The sequence below is a fragment of the Dicentrarchus labrax genome, unplaced genomic scaffold (assembly GCF_905237075.1).
Source record: "Dicentrarchus labrax unplaced genomic scaffold, dlabrax2021, whole genome shotgun sequence".
NCBI lineage: Eukaryota > Metazoa > Chordata > Actinopteri > Moronidae > Dicentrarchus > Dicentrarchus labrax.
The window spans coordinates 24502951-24519542 of record NW_026136702.1 but is presented as its reverse complement, the minus strand read 5'-3'; the positions used below and the strand labels follow the sequence as shown (position 1 = coordinate 24519542).

General features: G+C 39.5%; 1 protein-coding gene across 1 annotated transcript; it reads right to left on the bottom strand.

Moving 5' to 3' along the window:
• Positions 1–1139: 1139 nt before the first annotated feature.
• Positions 1140–12115, bottom strand: LOC127376819 (zinc finger protein ZIC 4-like). The gene is made up of 2 exons (XM_051424117.1): positions 11111–12115; positions 1140–6513 (listed from the first exon to the last, which is right to left on the bottom strand). The coding sequence occupies exons 1-2, from the start codon at positions 11631–11633 to the stop codon at positions 5882–5884; spliced, it is 1155 nt and encodes a 384-aa protein (XP_051280077.1). The 5' UTR covers positions 11634–12115; the 3' UTR covers positions 1140–5881.
• Positions 12116–16592: the final 4477 nt, after the last annotated feature.

Here is a 16592-nt window from a genome sequence, read left to right as displayed (position 1 = left end):
CGGCTGTGGCTATTTATAGCCCCTGTACCTATAATTCATCACATGTGACTGTGAACCATCATCAAGGGGATATCTCAGTCATCATTACTGAATGCTAGAAAGAGTCATTTATAGACAGAGTTAACAAAGTGCTTCAAAAATGAAGACATTAATATGGGGAAATAATGAAAAGAAAGGAATGATAAAATTCATCACTTATAAATAATTTTGAGCTGATGTTATTTAGAAGGCAGCATCTCACACTCTTGACACTTGACTTCCAATGGATTTTATTCTGCTCTCAGTTTGTGGCTGCATGCCAGGAATATCCATCACCTATACTATCTTATCCTGTGCAGGGACACAGGGACGACACCTGGAAGTTAGCAGACGAGCACATGTGCGGAAATAAAATGCAGACTCACACACACACACACACACACACACACACACACACACACATATGGGCAATTCAGATTCCAATTAATCAGAATTGCAGTTGAACTGCTTTGGAGTGTGAGAGAAAACCCTAACAGGATTCAAACCTTAGACCTCGCTGCTGTGAGGTGATGAGGCCACTGTCCACTGTGCTGACCATGCAAATTAGACAAATGTCCAGATTAATTACATACAATTGACACAATTCTCAAATCACTTATATTGTTTAAAGGGAGATTGCTGTTTCATTCAACTTGGGTATTATTCAGTTCAGTTGTTCCTATCATTCCTCTTAGTTGTTATAATGTTCTCACCCAGTTAACAACAAACAGCCAAACTTATTTGGAGGAGAAAACAAAGATGAACAGTGAAATTATTCCCCAAACTATCCCTTGTTAGCATCCATCACAGTTTACAGACCCACTTCCTGCTTCAACTTTGACCTCCTGTACTTACTGTGGTTGTGCACCCAATGGTCCTGTGCAAGGAGGGACAGACATTCAGGTGAGCTCACTTCCAGCTGTACCCTGGTTGTAAAACCTGGGGCCACATGCATAAAACTTAAACACGCTTAAATCTGTGTGTAAGCACAAAGACAGAGTTATGCATACGTATTTTCTTTTTGTATATTAACCCATTAATGACTGACAACTATATTTAGTATGTTAAGGAAAGCCCAACAGACGTTTGTCTGCTACAGGTGGAAACACAGACTCTATGGCCACATGTCACATGTTTATCATGCCATTGGTAGACAAAGTTGAATTTTTTTAAAACAACGCAAATCACATTCATTTAACATGTTAAATATTATATTAAAGCTGCAGTAGGTAATTTTTATGAAAAATAACTTTCTTACTATCTAGAGCCAGTGTTTGATTTGTACATTCTGGGCTACTGTAGAAACATGGTGGTTCAACATGGCGGACTGAAGATCTAAACAGCTCATCCTAAGGTAACAAAAACACAACAATTCTTATATTCAGGTGATTATACACTAATGAAAACATACCTATGAGTATTATATTCCATTACTGACAATAGATCATCATACATGTCACACACTGGACCTTTAAGTGCTGTAAAGGAAATTATAAAATTCCACTGTGGACATTAATGGGTTAATAAAGCCACACATATACATTGTTCTGTTTTATAAATCTCAATCATTGTGGAAGTGGGTGTATGTGCACAAGCCTCATACTTGTGCACCACTCATTAGACCTGTCAATCAAGTGCAATTTCAGCAACTGTGTCACATCGGTGAGGTTCTCCAACAGCACCAGAGCAGCTGTCATTATGCACAGCTGTGGCTGTTTATAGCGCCCGCATCAGTAATTCATCACATGTACCTGGAAACCATCGGCGCGGTGATATCTCAATCATAACTGTTAGGCGTCAGGAGTATGATCCAATGATTAATTTAAAAAGCTCACACTGAAATAGACTTTACAAAGTGCTCCACAATTCACCACTGATAAATTCTATAAATGCGCCTTTGAGTGGCACTTTCCAGAACGCTGTAGACTGCAAAATAACAACCAAAACAAACAGTGTTTTACTCTAAGGTCTCTCAACTTATATTTCATGGACACCTTATTATATCACCCACAGCTATGCTTCACATGTGTATGTGTGGAAATTAGCGTATTCATGGTTTACACATCTGGCCCCTGGGTTGTAATACACTGTCATTAACGTTAAATAGGATTTAAATCCTGTGTCATTGTTTTAAACAATTTCAGTTCCTTGCAAGTGGAGTATGTAAAGTTGATTATTAACCAGTTAAAGCTGCAGTAAGTAACTTATATCAAAATATTCACTGGAACTTTCACTATATCCTGACAGTAGAACATGAGACAGATAATGTGTGAAACACTCAGGTTCCTCTGGCTCCTCCTAGAGCTCCTAATTACATTTGCAAGAATCCACCGGCCCTGAACGAAAACAACCAATCAGAGATGAGAGAGATAGAAAAAGACTTTTGGTTGGTGGATTGAAGTTGATTGCTGAGTCTCCCAGCGTTTGTATTGGTGCTATCCATTTGTCTCGTGAACTCGGAAACCCGAGTTGGAAAATGTTAATCTCGCAGCTATCTTGCGACATTTTGGTCGGAATTTCAGCCATCCAGCTCGGGGTACACCGAGCTAAACGGGGGGGGGCACGTACGACCGGCAAAACAAAGATGGCATATTAAGATGTGTTTTCTTTGTATTTGTACTACGTTGGTCGTTTTAATGTCGATTTCAAATGCTCTTACACACTTGTTTACATTGCTGCTTTAGTCCGGTCACCAAATTTATGCATTGCACTAATAAGACAGCTGCTGCACTTCTTTCCGACTCGTAATGCCCAAAGACAAATGGAACTCTATAAGTGGTACAAGCCAGGCAATGACATCACGTTCTCGCGGCAGAACAACTCGGGCTCCAAGTTCACGAGACAAATGGATAGCACCATATGTAACGACCTGCGAATGAGACTCAACAACGAACTGTCTGTCTTGGCTCTGATTGGTTGTTTTCGTAGATTTGTGGATTCTTGCAAATGCCATTAGATATGACAAATAGTTATTTTCGTAAAAGTTACTGCAGCTTAAAAGTATTCTCAATGCAGTAACGTCAAACATAGATTTCTTACAAGCAGCACCACAATCTTACACAATACACCCCGCTTGTTTCCTTGATTCACTGACACAGGATGCTCACATTGATTTAATATTCAAATCCAAGATGCCACTTTTTAGGGCTGCACCATTTAATCAAAGGGAAAATACTATATTCTTCATTTAATACACATTTTAATGTTAAAGGAATATGGGTATGACATATATGGGAATTTTGGTAACCTTGGGGTCTTGACTAAATCGTAAATGGAGTGTAAACAGATGCAGGTGATTAACCCACTGAAAGGTCCATATAATTGATGAGGTTAAGGAGACACTTGATGATCAGTACAAAGCAAGATCAGTCCCACTGTCTCCAAACGGCAGCTTCACTGCTGGCTGCTGTGTGGGATTAGACCTGTGATCACATAAAACAATTTTGAACAAGTTACTACCAATGGTTGTTAGTAAAGGCCTCAGTTTGCTTCAAACAAAGTGCTTGTCGGATCGCCCGACGCCTTGATTCTACTAGGTTTTGTTTCGTGCTCTGCGCAGCTTCATATCCCGCCAGGAAGGGTGGAGTGTTTTTCCTACCTGATTTTGTATACTTTAGTTGACTCAGTCATTTTTCTATGTTTTTGCATGTGCTTCTACTGGGGCTGTGTACTGGCAGGAATCTGCCAATACGATACGTATCACGATACAGTGGTTGTAATATATTATAGATTAGGGATAGGACAATATTATCACATATTGCGATAAAAACCACTCAGTTAAATTTATTGTGGTGAATTTCCATTATCATGATCAACGTGATACTCGTGAACAAGGGGACAAGGGGGAGCCAGCATCTTTCCAGACATTCCAAAATCATAAGCCTGTCACCATGGCTGAAGGCTCGCACAAAAAAGCTTAAACCGGATGTGTGGAGATAGATTCCAAAATAAAGAAAAAACAAGGAAATGAGGTTCCTATCGGTGATGCAATAAATATGTGTGAATAAATATGTGCTATATGTAGCGGCTGTGGCTCAGAGGCAGAGCGGGTCATCCACTAATTGGGAAGGTTGTTGGTTCGATCCACGGCTCCTCCTGCCATATGTCGAAGTATGCGTTAGTTTCTGATAGATGGGCTTTGCCATCGCTGTGTGAATGTGTGTCAAAGGGTGAATGTGGCTGTAGTGTAAAAGCACTTTGAGTGGTCGGCTTTACAAGTACAGATCCATTTACCATATTCAAAATGCAAGGTAAAGTGCTTCCAGTATGTTTTAGTGCTGCTAAAAGTATTGAGTATATTTTCATTTTTACGTCATGATATCGTACATCGCAATTATTAAATAACAGGATTATCGTGACATGAAATTCTCATATTGTCCCATGCCTAATTGTGATTAAGAAATCTAATTTTAGTAAAACTGTCATTTTATAAAGAACACACCACCATTGCATAAAATCTGACAAAAAAAAAAAAAAAAAAGAGTCTGGACAGCAGGACCTGCATTTGTATTTATCATAGTCCCTACATCCAGTTTCATACCCCTTGACCGATACAGTTCTTTTGAGAATCAATAAAATATCACAAAACAAGATTCAAGATTATACTCAATACTTAAGTGTATTGTTATTTTCTGACGTCCCTCGCTTCTACCATGGGTTAATAGGCTATGTAATTGAATGGTTTCTCTTTTTTCTGTTTTAACAATAGGGAGTCTGCGCAGGGTGTTTTATTTTGAAGCCTGACCAAATTTTTTCTCTTGTTCCTGTGTCGGTGGCTTCCTGCCCGGCTCAACCTGTATCTGTATCGATTCCTGTCTTTCAACCCCAAACCGCTTTTACTCTTATGGTGGTGAGTCCTTTATGCTATGTGCAGTTTTCCTAAATTTGATTTAAATAATAGCAATTATGGGGCGCCCCTATGACTTGCCTAGTGGGGTGTGCTGGGCCTGGGTCCTTGCCGCGGCAGCCTGGGTTCAGTTGTGGCCTTTGGCTCTTTGCTGCATGTCATCCCCTTTCTCTCTCCTCGCTTTCCTGTCTACCTTCAACTGTCACTATCCATTAGGGCATAAAGCCACAAAAAAAAGCCGCTATATATGACCTTCCTCACAGTATCTCAATATATCAGAACTACTGAATCGTAAACCCTTGTATTGTGATACATATCGTGTCACCAGATTCTCGCCAATACACAGCCCTCTTGTACAAACTAGTTTGTTTAAAGCATACCAAGGCCTTAACAGACACACACTCGCCTCCGCCCCATGTGCCTGCTGTTTTGGACCTGCTGTGTTACCATGTGTACAGTGCTACCATGAGCTCAGGTTAACATTAACCACTTTCCATCAGTGTCAATTTAGCCCTTGAAATTGCTGCATCTAGGTGGAGCTCTTAGATCAATAATGTGTCTCTCTAGAGAGATCGTCATGTACAAACACCCTCTTCATATTCTTTAACAGCAGGACAGAGCAGTCACCAACATTCCCTGGTCCATTTGTACAACGTCATCCCCTTTGTTAGTTCAGGTTAGCTAGCTAACACTGACGCAGTGTTATGTCAAACATTTTGTTTGATAACCACAATGATGGAATTCCTCTTTCCCTTCTGGCAACATTTAAGCCACTGCTTTGGGTCCACAGATGGTGACGATCTCCAAGCTGAGTTTTGTATTTGAGATGGAGTGAAACCTCCAGTCTTATCTGATCACAGCCTTCTCCATCTCAGAAGGGCCACTGATGTTGAACCATACACTGCTGGTTCGGGAAAATTACAGCAACTATGATTCCACAGAGCATCCTCTGGCCTGTCTGGGTCTGACAATGTATGATGTCTGTTCTTTGTGTCCAAATTCACCAGTCCCTCCATCCTACGTGACGTACTCCTCATCATCACTAGGTTCTGATTTGATGTGGTCTGGGTGAAGTAGAGGAAAGTGTGGCGCTGTAGTCCTGGTACAGACATACCACTCCTTAATGTTAGACAACTGAGGTAAGGCTGGGTTGACTGAGCGCTGGCTCCTCCGTGGGGTCCTGCCGCTCTGCTGCCTGTGGGCCAGCTGACTCTTCAGGCCTGACAGAGAGAGATCCAGAGGCATTGCCATTGGAGATGAACTCCGCAGCAGCAGCTTATGGTCCACTTCGGCAGCTGAGCTAATGTCCAATTCGTGACTGGACAGAAGAGGAAAGTGAGCGTTTCTGTTGGCAAGCGACGGAGAGAGGCGGTTAATTTTAAGGTCAAGGGGCTCAAGGAGAGCCTGATGAGGTTGTTGAAATTGATGAGGGATGGAGTCGTACGCGTCCTGGGGTTCAGAGGTAGGTGACAACTTGACGTGGACCTTCATGTGTTTGCGTAGGGAGCTGGGGTGGGTGTAGGACTTGGTGCAGCCCAGAGCCTTGCAGTCGTAGGGCTTCGAGGCTGTGTGGACCTGCGAGTGCTTCTTTCGGTCGCTGCTGTTGGCAAAGCGTCGCTCACAGAATTCGCACTGGAACGGCTTCTCTCCTGCAACACAAATATCACAGTCACCATTATTACAGTCTAGAATGGGCCAACTATTGTTGTCGAAGGGACCACATTTTCTTCACCCCTATTTAGACATACACAAACATGATTCTTTATTTAAAGGCCCAGTGGATAACATTTAGGAGGCTCTAGTGGCAGAAAGGGAATATAATACTTATATTATATGTTTTGTTACCTTAGAATGAGCCGTTTTTATCTACAGAGGGATAGAGGGTACAGAGTATGGCGGAGTCCGCCATGCTGAACTGCCATGTTTTTACAGTAGGCCAGAACAGACAAACCAAACATGGGCTCTAGATAGGGGTGGTTTTTTGTAGTTTCTCCTTTGCGCATGGAAGGGGAGGGGAGGGTGAAGAGTGAGTTGCGATCTGCAGCTAAACTTCTGGATGCCACTAAATCTCACACACTCACACACTGGACCTTTAATGCAACTGAGCACAATTTGAACTATCCACAGTTCATACAGCTTTTTAGGAGTAAAATTTCAACACTTTTCAAGCATTTTCAAGGTACTCAAACTTTACTTTCCTTCCTTTATAAAAAGGAGTTTAAAAAGCCTTATGATCACATCTAAATTGTTACTATAAATGCAAAAAAAATGTATTCCTTTATACCCACAGCAATCTATATCAAAATATAAATTGTGTTTCTTTTACCAGCAGTTCATATTAACTTTGATTGTTTGTTTTGATTGTGATTATTAAATGCTTGCTAATTTCCAGTAAGTAAGGGAGTAACTGGATTGGAGTAAGGGATCAACCATATCAATATCGACTCATTTAGCAGTGAATGACAAGTGAACACGCCAGGAGACAGAAGACTGAACAAAAAAATAAGACGACGGGATTGTTCCATTTCAAATATTAAGAGATTTCTGGTTTATATGAGTGACTGTAGATGAAACAGACACGGGATGGCATGTTTGTCTGTTCAAACATTGTCAACCAGTGATATGAATAGTACATTTTTTTAAATCCTTACTACGATACCAACAGTATAATAACAGTCATTATGATGATTAAACTTTTATATAGCACCTTTGTTGTCAAATGTTTGCAGAGAAAAATACATGAAATAACTGAAATGATTACAGAGGAAATGAAGAGATTATAGGTTGAGTTTTCAAACTCAACACAATTCAGTTTCAGTAAAACGACAGCGAGATGGAATTCCTCTGATTAGTCTTTGCATTTGGGGGTGCTACTTGAAGCTTTAACAATAACAGGGGATGTATCTTATGAAAAATACTATAAAGGAGATATAAATATCTAAAGAATTTAAATGATACTAAAGCTGTGTACCAGCCAGTCTGGTAACACCTTATCTGGATAGTCAAAGTTTATTAGAGTTATTGTAACATTCGCTTTGTCTGATGTTTAACAGATTATCTACATTATATGTATTCATGAACATACAAGATGTTTTTTGTACTTAAACCTAACCAAACCTTGTTGATGTTATAAATACTCTGCTCATTACATTTTGCAGGCTGTCCTTTGGTGGGCCTGCTGAAAAGTGTTTCTAATATTTTGTCCACCTCATTTACATGATAGATGGTACCACTTTCTAATGAGGCGCCCTTTACAATGACGTTATATGTAGTGACTAATGGGTTTATTTAATGTATTAAATAATATAGTACTGTTTCTAGCCGTTAACAACAACTTTTGGGTTTCTGAGTTGGGGAAAATCCCCCTGGCTGATATTCATCCTCCTCCGTCAATGCACTTGTTTGGTCTTTTTAGTCATCTCTCCTTTCTCTCACACTGTCTAACAAAACCATGAAATGACCCCCTAAAAATACAAATAGATACTGGTCAAAGGGATTGTTCACAACCTGGTGACCCAACAGTTGCTCTTACTGATGTTGACTAACTGCTCTATAAGGCATGAATATTGTTAATCACAGGCCTGTCACCATAATTACGTTATCGACTTGTCAGACCGCGGCCATCTTTTTTCTGGCCTCGGTACTGCCCATTGTGTTTACATGTTTGTCTACATAAAATTGTCACCAACATTTTAGGAATCGTGGTGCCGTGTTTCCCCGCTCCATTACAGGCTTGGGTTCAGTACTGAGGCTGCTGCGAGCCTTAGTGCTCAATTCTGATTATTTGCTCCGATCTTTTTTTTTTTTCTGTTTGGCTGTTCATATTATTTGTTAAATGTGGCCTATATCAGATTCCAGTGTGAACAGGTCACAGTCCTGAAGTGACCCGCATGACGAATGTCAGTCTAGAGCACTGGTTCACAACCTTCTTCCTCAAGCGATCCCTTATCTATATATTGAGTGACCACTAAGTGACATTGATGGATATTAACAGTACAGAACTACCGATAAATTGTACAATGAACCCAAATAGTGAACACAATAACTGCAGGAAGTTTATGGAAAACGAGCGGTTTGGATGAATTTTTAGCTTTCATATATATTTTTTTTACAATTCTCTGTCTGTATTGTGTATTCTTTTTATTTTATATTCTCTCTAAGCAAACAAATTCTTTCAGTTTTCTTCACAGATTGATAAAACGCTGAGACAGAGGCCTATGGGTATATTTTTAAAGTTTTCATACACCCCTTAAAATCAAGAAGGCCTTGCAACTCCCCATGAAGCTTTGGCAACACCTAGTGGTGGTCCCGACCCCCAGGGTGAGAACCACTGATCTGGAGTGACGTAAAAGTCACATGAATTTGGATATGGCTGTTCACACTGAGGTCGCATTGCAAAAAAAACTGATCTGTATCACATATGAAAGTGGCCCAAATCAGAATTAAAAAGATCAGATTCCACGTGATTTGTGCTGCTCACACTGTCGTAACAAAATCTCACAAAAAAAACTATTACAAACTGTATCACATTCCAATGTATGAATATTCTCAAGAATTAAAACTACATTACTCTTACAGAGGGTGACTTTGCGATATTATGCTAATCATTACGTCAGAATCATCTTAAAATGCCAAAAATATTGTTTATCACAATTCTTTCTTGGACATTAAAAATAGTTACCAGACAGGCCTAATAAACCATTAATGAAGCCTTTAGATGCAGCTTATAAAGCCTGCATTAAGGCTCTGTAAGTAGTAGGGCTGCACGATATGGTACAAACATCACACTGCCATTATTTTGACAGATTTTGCGATATGACTCATGATTAGTAGGAGTGATCATTATTGCATCAGCAATTTCATATTCACTGAAAAAAAACCTGATTAAAATCATGATGACGTGTTGGGCTCTGTACCAAACAAACATGTTTTGTAGGCCAGGATATCTCTGCAGCACTACAGTACTTCATTATACACTGTCAATTCTAACAGCAGGTCTTAATAAAAGAAGTAAATTAACACCCAACTCAAAAATGAACTGTTGGAGTAATAACTCTGTGCAGTATTTTAAGTATTGGTGATTTAATTCCAGTTTGTTCCATTGACTCATTTTCTTTAAGTTGACTTTACATCATTACAAAAATGAAAGCCCCAATATTAATTGGCTACCATTTTAATAATCGATTAATTGAGTTACTGTTTTTTATACATCATACGTATCTAATAATTTGGTTTAGTGGAAGAAAACTGAATAAATTACATTTCAGTGGTAACATTTGTATAAAGAACATGCACTTAAGTTAGTCTTACTTTATTCATCTAAATTCGGTTTAAACATATTAAATAAGTTTGAAGAAATGCAGCATAATATAATAACATGCCTATACTAGTATACTTTAGTAAGTATAATTAACTTAATTTACCTTGGCTTAACAATAAATGAGTTACTTGTACATCTAAACTGTTTAAGGCTTCCTCAAACAGTTTGAGTTCAACTAACTCATCAGGTTTTACAGTGTAATGCTGTTTGTCACACATTCCACCTTTATCAAAAACATGGAGCTTCTGTGATCTGTAAATTTCTATCTATCTATCTATCTATCTATCTATCTATCTATCTATCTATTTCGATATTGCACATGGCCCTATTACTTGTGCAGCCCTAGTGCGTAAAAGGCAGCACTGGGTAGACCGATAGCCTCACTGATATAAATGGAGTATGACTTTTTAATAAATCCGGCAGCTGAGTTTACTCAAACTGCACACGCTGTCGTAGAATAGTTCTATGTGACTGATTCTGGGTCAGTGGGAAAAACAATACAACTCCTGCAGACTAATACTTTGCATGCAGACTGGTAATTAAAATGATAATCACAGCCATGTGTGTCTCAGCCCACTCATTTCTGCTGTGTACATCTAATCAATCTGATTCCTGCACCCATCCTCTCCCATAATCCAGCTGCTCTGTGCTGCTTCCTGTCACCTTGCATGACTCCTGAGTGAGCTGCGGTTTCCACCCGTGCTTCCTCTAGGAAACGAGGAGGCAACGAAGGGCGGATGTGAATCGGTACTGAACCGAGCCTACGTAAACATGGAGGGGATTCCTAGCAGACTGGGAACAATCTCTATTAACCTCTTTATTCTCGGTGTCTGTCAGGGGGGGGCTGCTGTGTTGACACGGATTTAAACCTGCTAATGGCCGTATCACAGCGCTCCGCGTGTGCTCACACAATCATGAAACCCTACCAGTGTGCGTGCGCGTGTGGATCTTGAGGTTCTCGGAGCGTGCGAACATCTTGCCGCAGTTGGGAAATGCGCATGAAAAAGGCTTCTCCCCGGTGTGCACGCGAATGTGGTTGATGAGTTTGTATTTGGCTTTGAACGCCTTCCCGCCGCGCAGACACTCGTCCCACATGCAGACATGACTGAGGGTCTCGAGCCCCGCTGCTACATGCTCGGTGGTGACGTGGTCCACCAGCTCGTGCATGGAGCTGAAAGTTTGGTCGCAGACGGATGTCGCCGTCCGCCCAAGCCTCTGTCTCTTAGAAGTTCGGTCAATCCATTTGCACACCAGCTCGGTTTTGACGACGGGGCCTTTGGAGAAATCCAGCAGGCCGTCCATCCCACCGCCGGCACCGCTGTCGGCAGGAGCGCAGACACTAGTGGCTCTCGGCTGGGGCGGTGAGACGATGCTCGAAGCCCCGGAGTTGTTGTTCCCCAGCGGAGAGACGAGGCCATTGTGCCTGGCCACTACAGCCGTCCGTTTCATGCTCAGCACGGCGGGCTGCCCCGCTCCTGACGCCGACTACAATCCTCTCTTCCCCGTAAAATGAGTTAAATCCCACCGGCAGAGCGTTCGAGGCTGTCCCGCTTCCTTCCTGTGTGTTTTGGTGAAAGGGAGAGCGCATGCGGCAGTGTCTTTACCCCCTGCTGCTCGGTGTTAGATCCCGAGAGTCAGAGCCTCCATGCTTTTATTTACTGTGTGAATGGAGGTGAACAGAGTCGAAGGAATACAGCGGGCCGCGACCCAACACTGTCTAGCGGCGTCCTTGTCTCCTTTCCTTCCTCATTCCTTTCTTCATTCCTTTTCTTATTTTAGCAGACCCATAAAGTTGTGATACAAGTAGGGTTGCAACAGTACGAGATTTATGATTAGAAAATATCACAGTATTACACAATTATTATTATCATTATATCATTATAATGACCCTTAAAGGAATAAAAACAAACAAACAAAACAAAAACGCTTTATTGTAATTTCACAAAATGTTATCATATTTTTTATGATAAGATTAGATGCTCCCTTATTGATCTCCCGTAGGGGAAATTTAAATTGGCACAGCAGAACTGGGGCATGTAGTGTAAAGAGTAAAGAAAGAGAATGAAATACAATAAAATATAAAAAATGTACAGTAAAGTAGAATATAGTGAGCCTGTGTATATCTGTACATGTGCAATGTGTCTGAAATATTGTGCAGAGTTGTGTTTGACAGGTTACTTGTCGAATTCAATTGTTTATTATTTTTTTTAGTATCACCAATACAATAAAATTCTGTAAATAAGCAAATGCAAACGGGATATCATGGTATCAGTATACTGCTGCAACCATAAACAACTTCACCTTCAGTGATTATACTCTGTCACATTATTCATAGATACGTTTGTCAACCTGACATTTCATGGAAATTTGTGTTGAAATGACAATATATGAAAGTTAAATATAATATGTATAGGCTAGTATTTGTGTAACCAGAATTAAAATGGCACACACTTATGTTTGCCTCTGGTTTGTTTAAGTAAAACTGTATTTATAAGGAATTTGGAATTTGGAAATCTGCATATATGAAAATAGCTTTGGGGAGAAAGAAATAACATATATAATATATAGCTATATATATATATAAAAGAAAATTCCAGATTCTGACCTTATTCTTATTTTCATATAGTTTTGGAAATCAGGTAACTCACCAATTTAATTGATGTTATTATCTTTTCTTTTTATTGTCAACAATCCCCCTGAAGAGTCCAAAATCAATAATGAATCTATAATCTATAATCTGTAAAGCATGAAATACCACTGTTGTCCAGAAATGATTAAAACACTTCAGATAAGTATACTGTTGTATGTTTGGAGTTTTCTGCATCACAAACACCAAAATGACCTTTCTGAATAAGAAGTGAAAGAGCTGCTGTTGCACTAAACCACAGATGTTGATGGATAAAAGAAAGCAAATATACTGTATTTGATAATGTAATAATGATAACATATATATAATAATGTTGAAAACATAATAATTGCAAAATGATCGGTGGGGTAAATGCATTGTTCTGCACATTTAAAGTGGTCACAAAATGCAGGAGAACTGAGTTCTAAGGCTGCTTTTGGAAGAAAAAAATAATGCTGAGAATAAAGACGTTATAAAAATGAAGCTGTAATTTTAAGTGAAAAAGTAAATATAAGGTACAATATAAAGAAATATCATTAGCTAACTAACCAGCTAACAGGTAATCTAATGATTAATGTAGATTAGCTAGTGTTTTGCTAAGTTGAGCTAACTGAAGATGTGATATATATATATATATATATATATATATATATATATATATATATATATATATAGGCCATGCCTCTTGTATCTTTTAACCATCTTCAAAATGTGGTTGTCATAGACGGCAAAAAGGGGTGGGAAAGGTCAATTATGTAAAACATGTCAAAAGCAGAAAATCCTCATAATTAATTGGAACCAGTGAATGTTTGGCAGATAGCTGGAAAAAAATTTTTTTTGTCGGTTAACTATACAATTGTTTCAGCTCTATAAAGCCAGACTAAAATGATGTGCAAAGTTCTGTCAGTTTTTGTTTTATAAGCAATTTTAGCAAAAACTACAGACAGAGAATTAGTAGAAACAAATAAAGGCTTGTCCTAAACCAGGAAAGAGTGACATAAATGATCTGTAACATAATGGCTGCCAAGATAAGCTCAAAAGCATTTCCACAGCATGAATTCCATTAGTATAACAGTCATTAAATATTCACCACTGTGTTGCCCCCAGTTTCTCTTTAAACAGACTGCTGTTCTCCCTCATTAATTCATTCAAATCTCCTGTACTTTCCTGTTACTTCTCTCATTATTAAAGGTGCTGTACGGGATTTTATTTTGTTAAAATAAATGTTAAATAGCTTTACATTCTGACAGCCATCATTGATACAGAGTGTTCAGTCAGTAACTTGGCTCTCCCAGTCCCTCCGTTCTGCAGTAAACAGAGAATATATTTTCTAGTATCCTGTTCCCTCTTTATCCAATCAGGAGAGAGAACTCCACAAAGAAGCAGTCCTCAAGGGCAGGCAGCAGAATGTGGATGTAGGGATGCTGGAGGTCATTTTTGGCTATTCGTGACCTTTCTATGGTTTAATGTTTGAACTAAAACCACCAACCACAGCTGAACGTTCACTCACACTCTCACTGGTGCTAGGTGAGCTAGCTAACGTCACAGCTCCGCCGAGGAGGACGCCGTGTATGTTTACATCCTGCACTCCTGGAGTGGATGCACACTTCCTTCTGCACCGTAATACGTAGAAAGAAAATAGTTCTTGCATAAAACTGCTCACAACAAGGTCTGTGGATTATCTTGAATAACCAGGTCATGATTTCTGGAAGAGACACTGCTGTTGAGTTTTTCAAATAGATTTTTCTTTTTCTTTTTTTTTTTTTGAGCACCACAAGCCCAGTGCCATCTGGTTCCACTGTACTGGAGAGAAGGCAGACATCTCTCTGGCCGATGTTTTCACAATCCAAATGGATAAATAGCAATACACATAAGAGGGAAAATAAGTATTTTATGGGGAGCTGTCCCTTTAGGTCACAGGTAAAGGAACACAGTAGGTTGGTTACTTGGTATTAGTCAGAAATGAAAGCAAAGAGATCAGTGGTGTGACAACATCCGTCCAACTTTATCTGTTACAGCGTCATTCTGAACATAGCTGATAAATGATCATCCATTTCACTTACCTCCTATCATCACCCTCTTAGTGCAGCAGAAGTCTTCTCATGCAAATGTCTTTAACACCTTTTCCCATTTTCACACTTTGCAGTACAATAAAAATGTATCTGAGTGTGGGTGAAATTCTTTATCGGTTCTTTGGTGGAAAAATAAAGTGGTACAAAAGCTGTATGAATGTCTGAATTGGTCTACTCTATACTTACGGTAGGTCTTACATGTGAATGACAGTAAATGGGTTCACAGAAATACCTGTACACAACAATAACATGAATGAATACAAATGTCAACAGGGCATCTCAAAAAGCGTACTAAAGTGCAGATGCAGCAGAGTGCAGTAGGGTTGTCAGTAAAGTCATCGTTGGTAAAAAAGAATACAGTTCATGCTCTGATATGCTTGCTTGTGTTTCATCAAATAAGATGACTGAACGTCTGTAAAAAACTGTAAAAGACTTTACCAACACTGGTCCAGCTTTTTCCTCTGTATCTTCTGTGTTTCTTTTATATTTGTGTCTTCCTGCTCAATTATTGTTTTCGTTTGCACTAGATATGTGAGTGAGTGATAGTGTGACAAAGATGTCTGGTGAAGACAGTGTGCCACCAAAGACAATGAAGAACTTATCTCCATTAAAGTCTCTGTTCTATTTGGTTTGGGTCTCATTCTTATCTTCCCTGGATGTGCTTTCTCTTTCTCATTGTGAGTACTTGTTGCCAAAAGCTCTCTTCCTCTGTCACCACATGGAAGAAGTATCGTTATAGAGGGAACCATATTTCAAATTCCTCCATACTCCGTTGCCCTGTGCCAGAAACCAGCTGTATTTTCAAACCAGTGTTCAGGGTTGGACAGCATGGTGGCGCAAACCGCTGTTCAGGCAGAATAACATTTTCACATATTTATTCTACATTCTACAAACTAAATAATTAAAATAATAACATAAATAAAACAAAAAGAGAATAAAATGTGCAAAAGCCATAAACACATTACAAAACACAAAGAGTGTAAAAAAGTATGTGAACCTTCTGGAATTTCATGGTTTTCTGAATAAATTTGTCATAAAATGTGATCTGATCTTCATCTAAGTCAAGGGTATTGACAAATAAAATGTGTCTAAAATAATAACACATTTTTTTGATCTTTCATATCTTTATTGAGAACAGCCAAAAAAACCCATAGTGCTTGTGGAAAAAGTGTGTAAACCTTTGAGTTAATGACCTCAAAAAAGCTAATTGGAGTCAGGTTTTAGCACACCTGGAGTCTCGTTAAGATAATAAGTTTGGAGGTGTGGACTACAGCTACTTTGACTGATAAAAAGCCCTCAAACTGTTGGAGTTTGCTCTGCACAAGAAGAACAAGCTTATGTGAGCCATGCCTCGCCAAAAAGAGCTTTCAGAGGATCCATGATCAAGAATTGTTGATTTACATAAAGCTGGCAAGGGTTACAAAGTTATTTCAAAGACTTTAGAAATTCACCAGTCTACAGTTAGGCAAACTATCTACAAATGGAGACACTTTGGGACTGTTGCTACTCTACCAAGAAGTGGGCACCCAGTCAAAATGACACCAAGAGCACAACAAAGACTCAATCAATGAGGTAAAGAAACAACCCCGAATGACAGCCGAAGATTTTAAGGCATCATTGGAACTTGCTCACATCTCTGTTCATGAGTCTACAATACGTAAAACACTGAACAAGCAGGGTATCCACGGCAGGACACCACGAAGGAAGCTG

Excerpts from the sequence above, each read along its gene's own strand:
- LOC127376819 (XM_051424117.1), bottom strand. The coding sequence starts at position 11,633 with ATGAAACGGACGGCTGTAGTGGCCAGGCACAATGGCCTCGTCTCTCCG. Across the intron at positions 6,514-11,110 it reads CCACACGCGCACGCACACTG|GAGAGAAGCCGTTCCAGTGC; the intron begins GTAGGGTTTCAT and ends TTTGTGTTGCAG.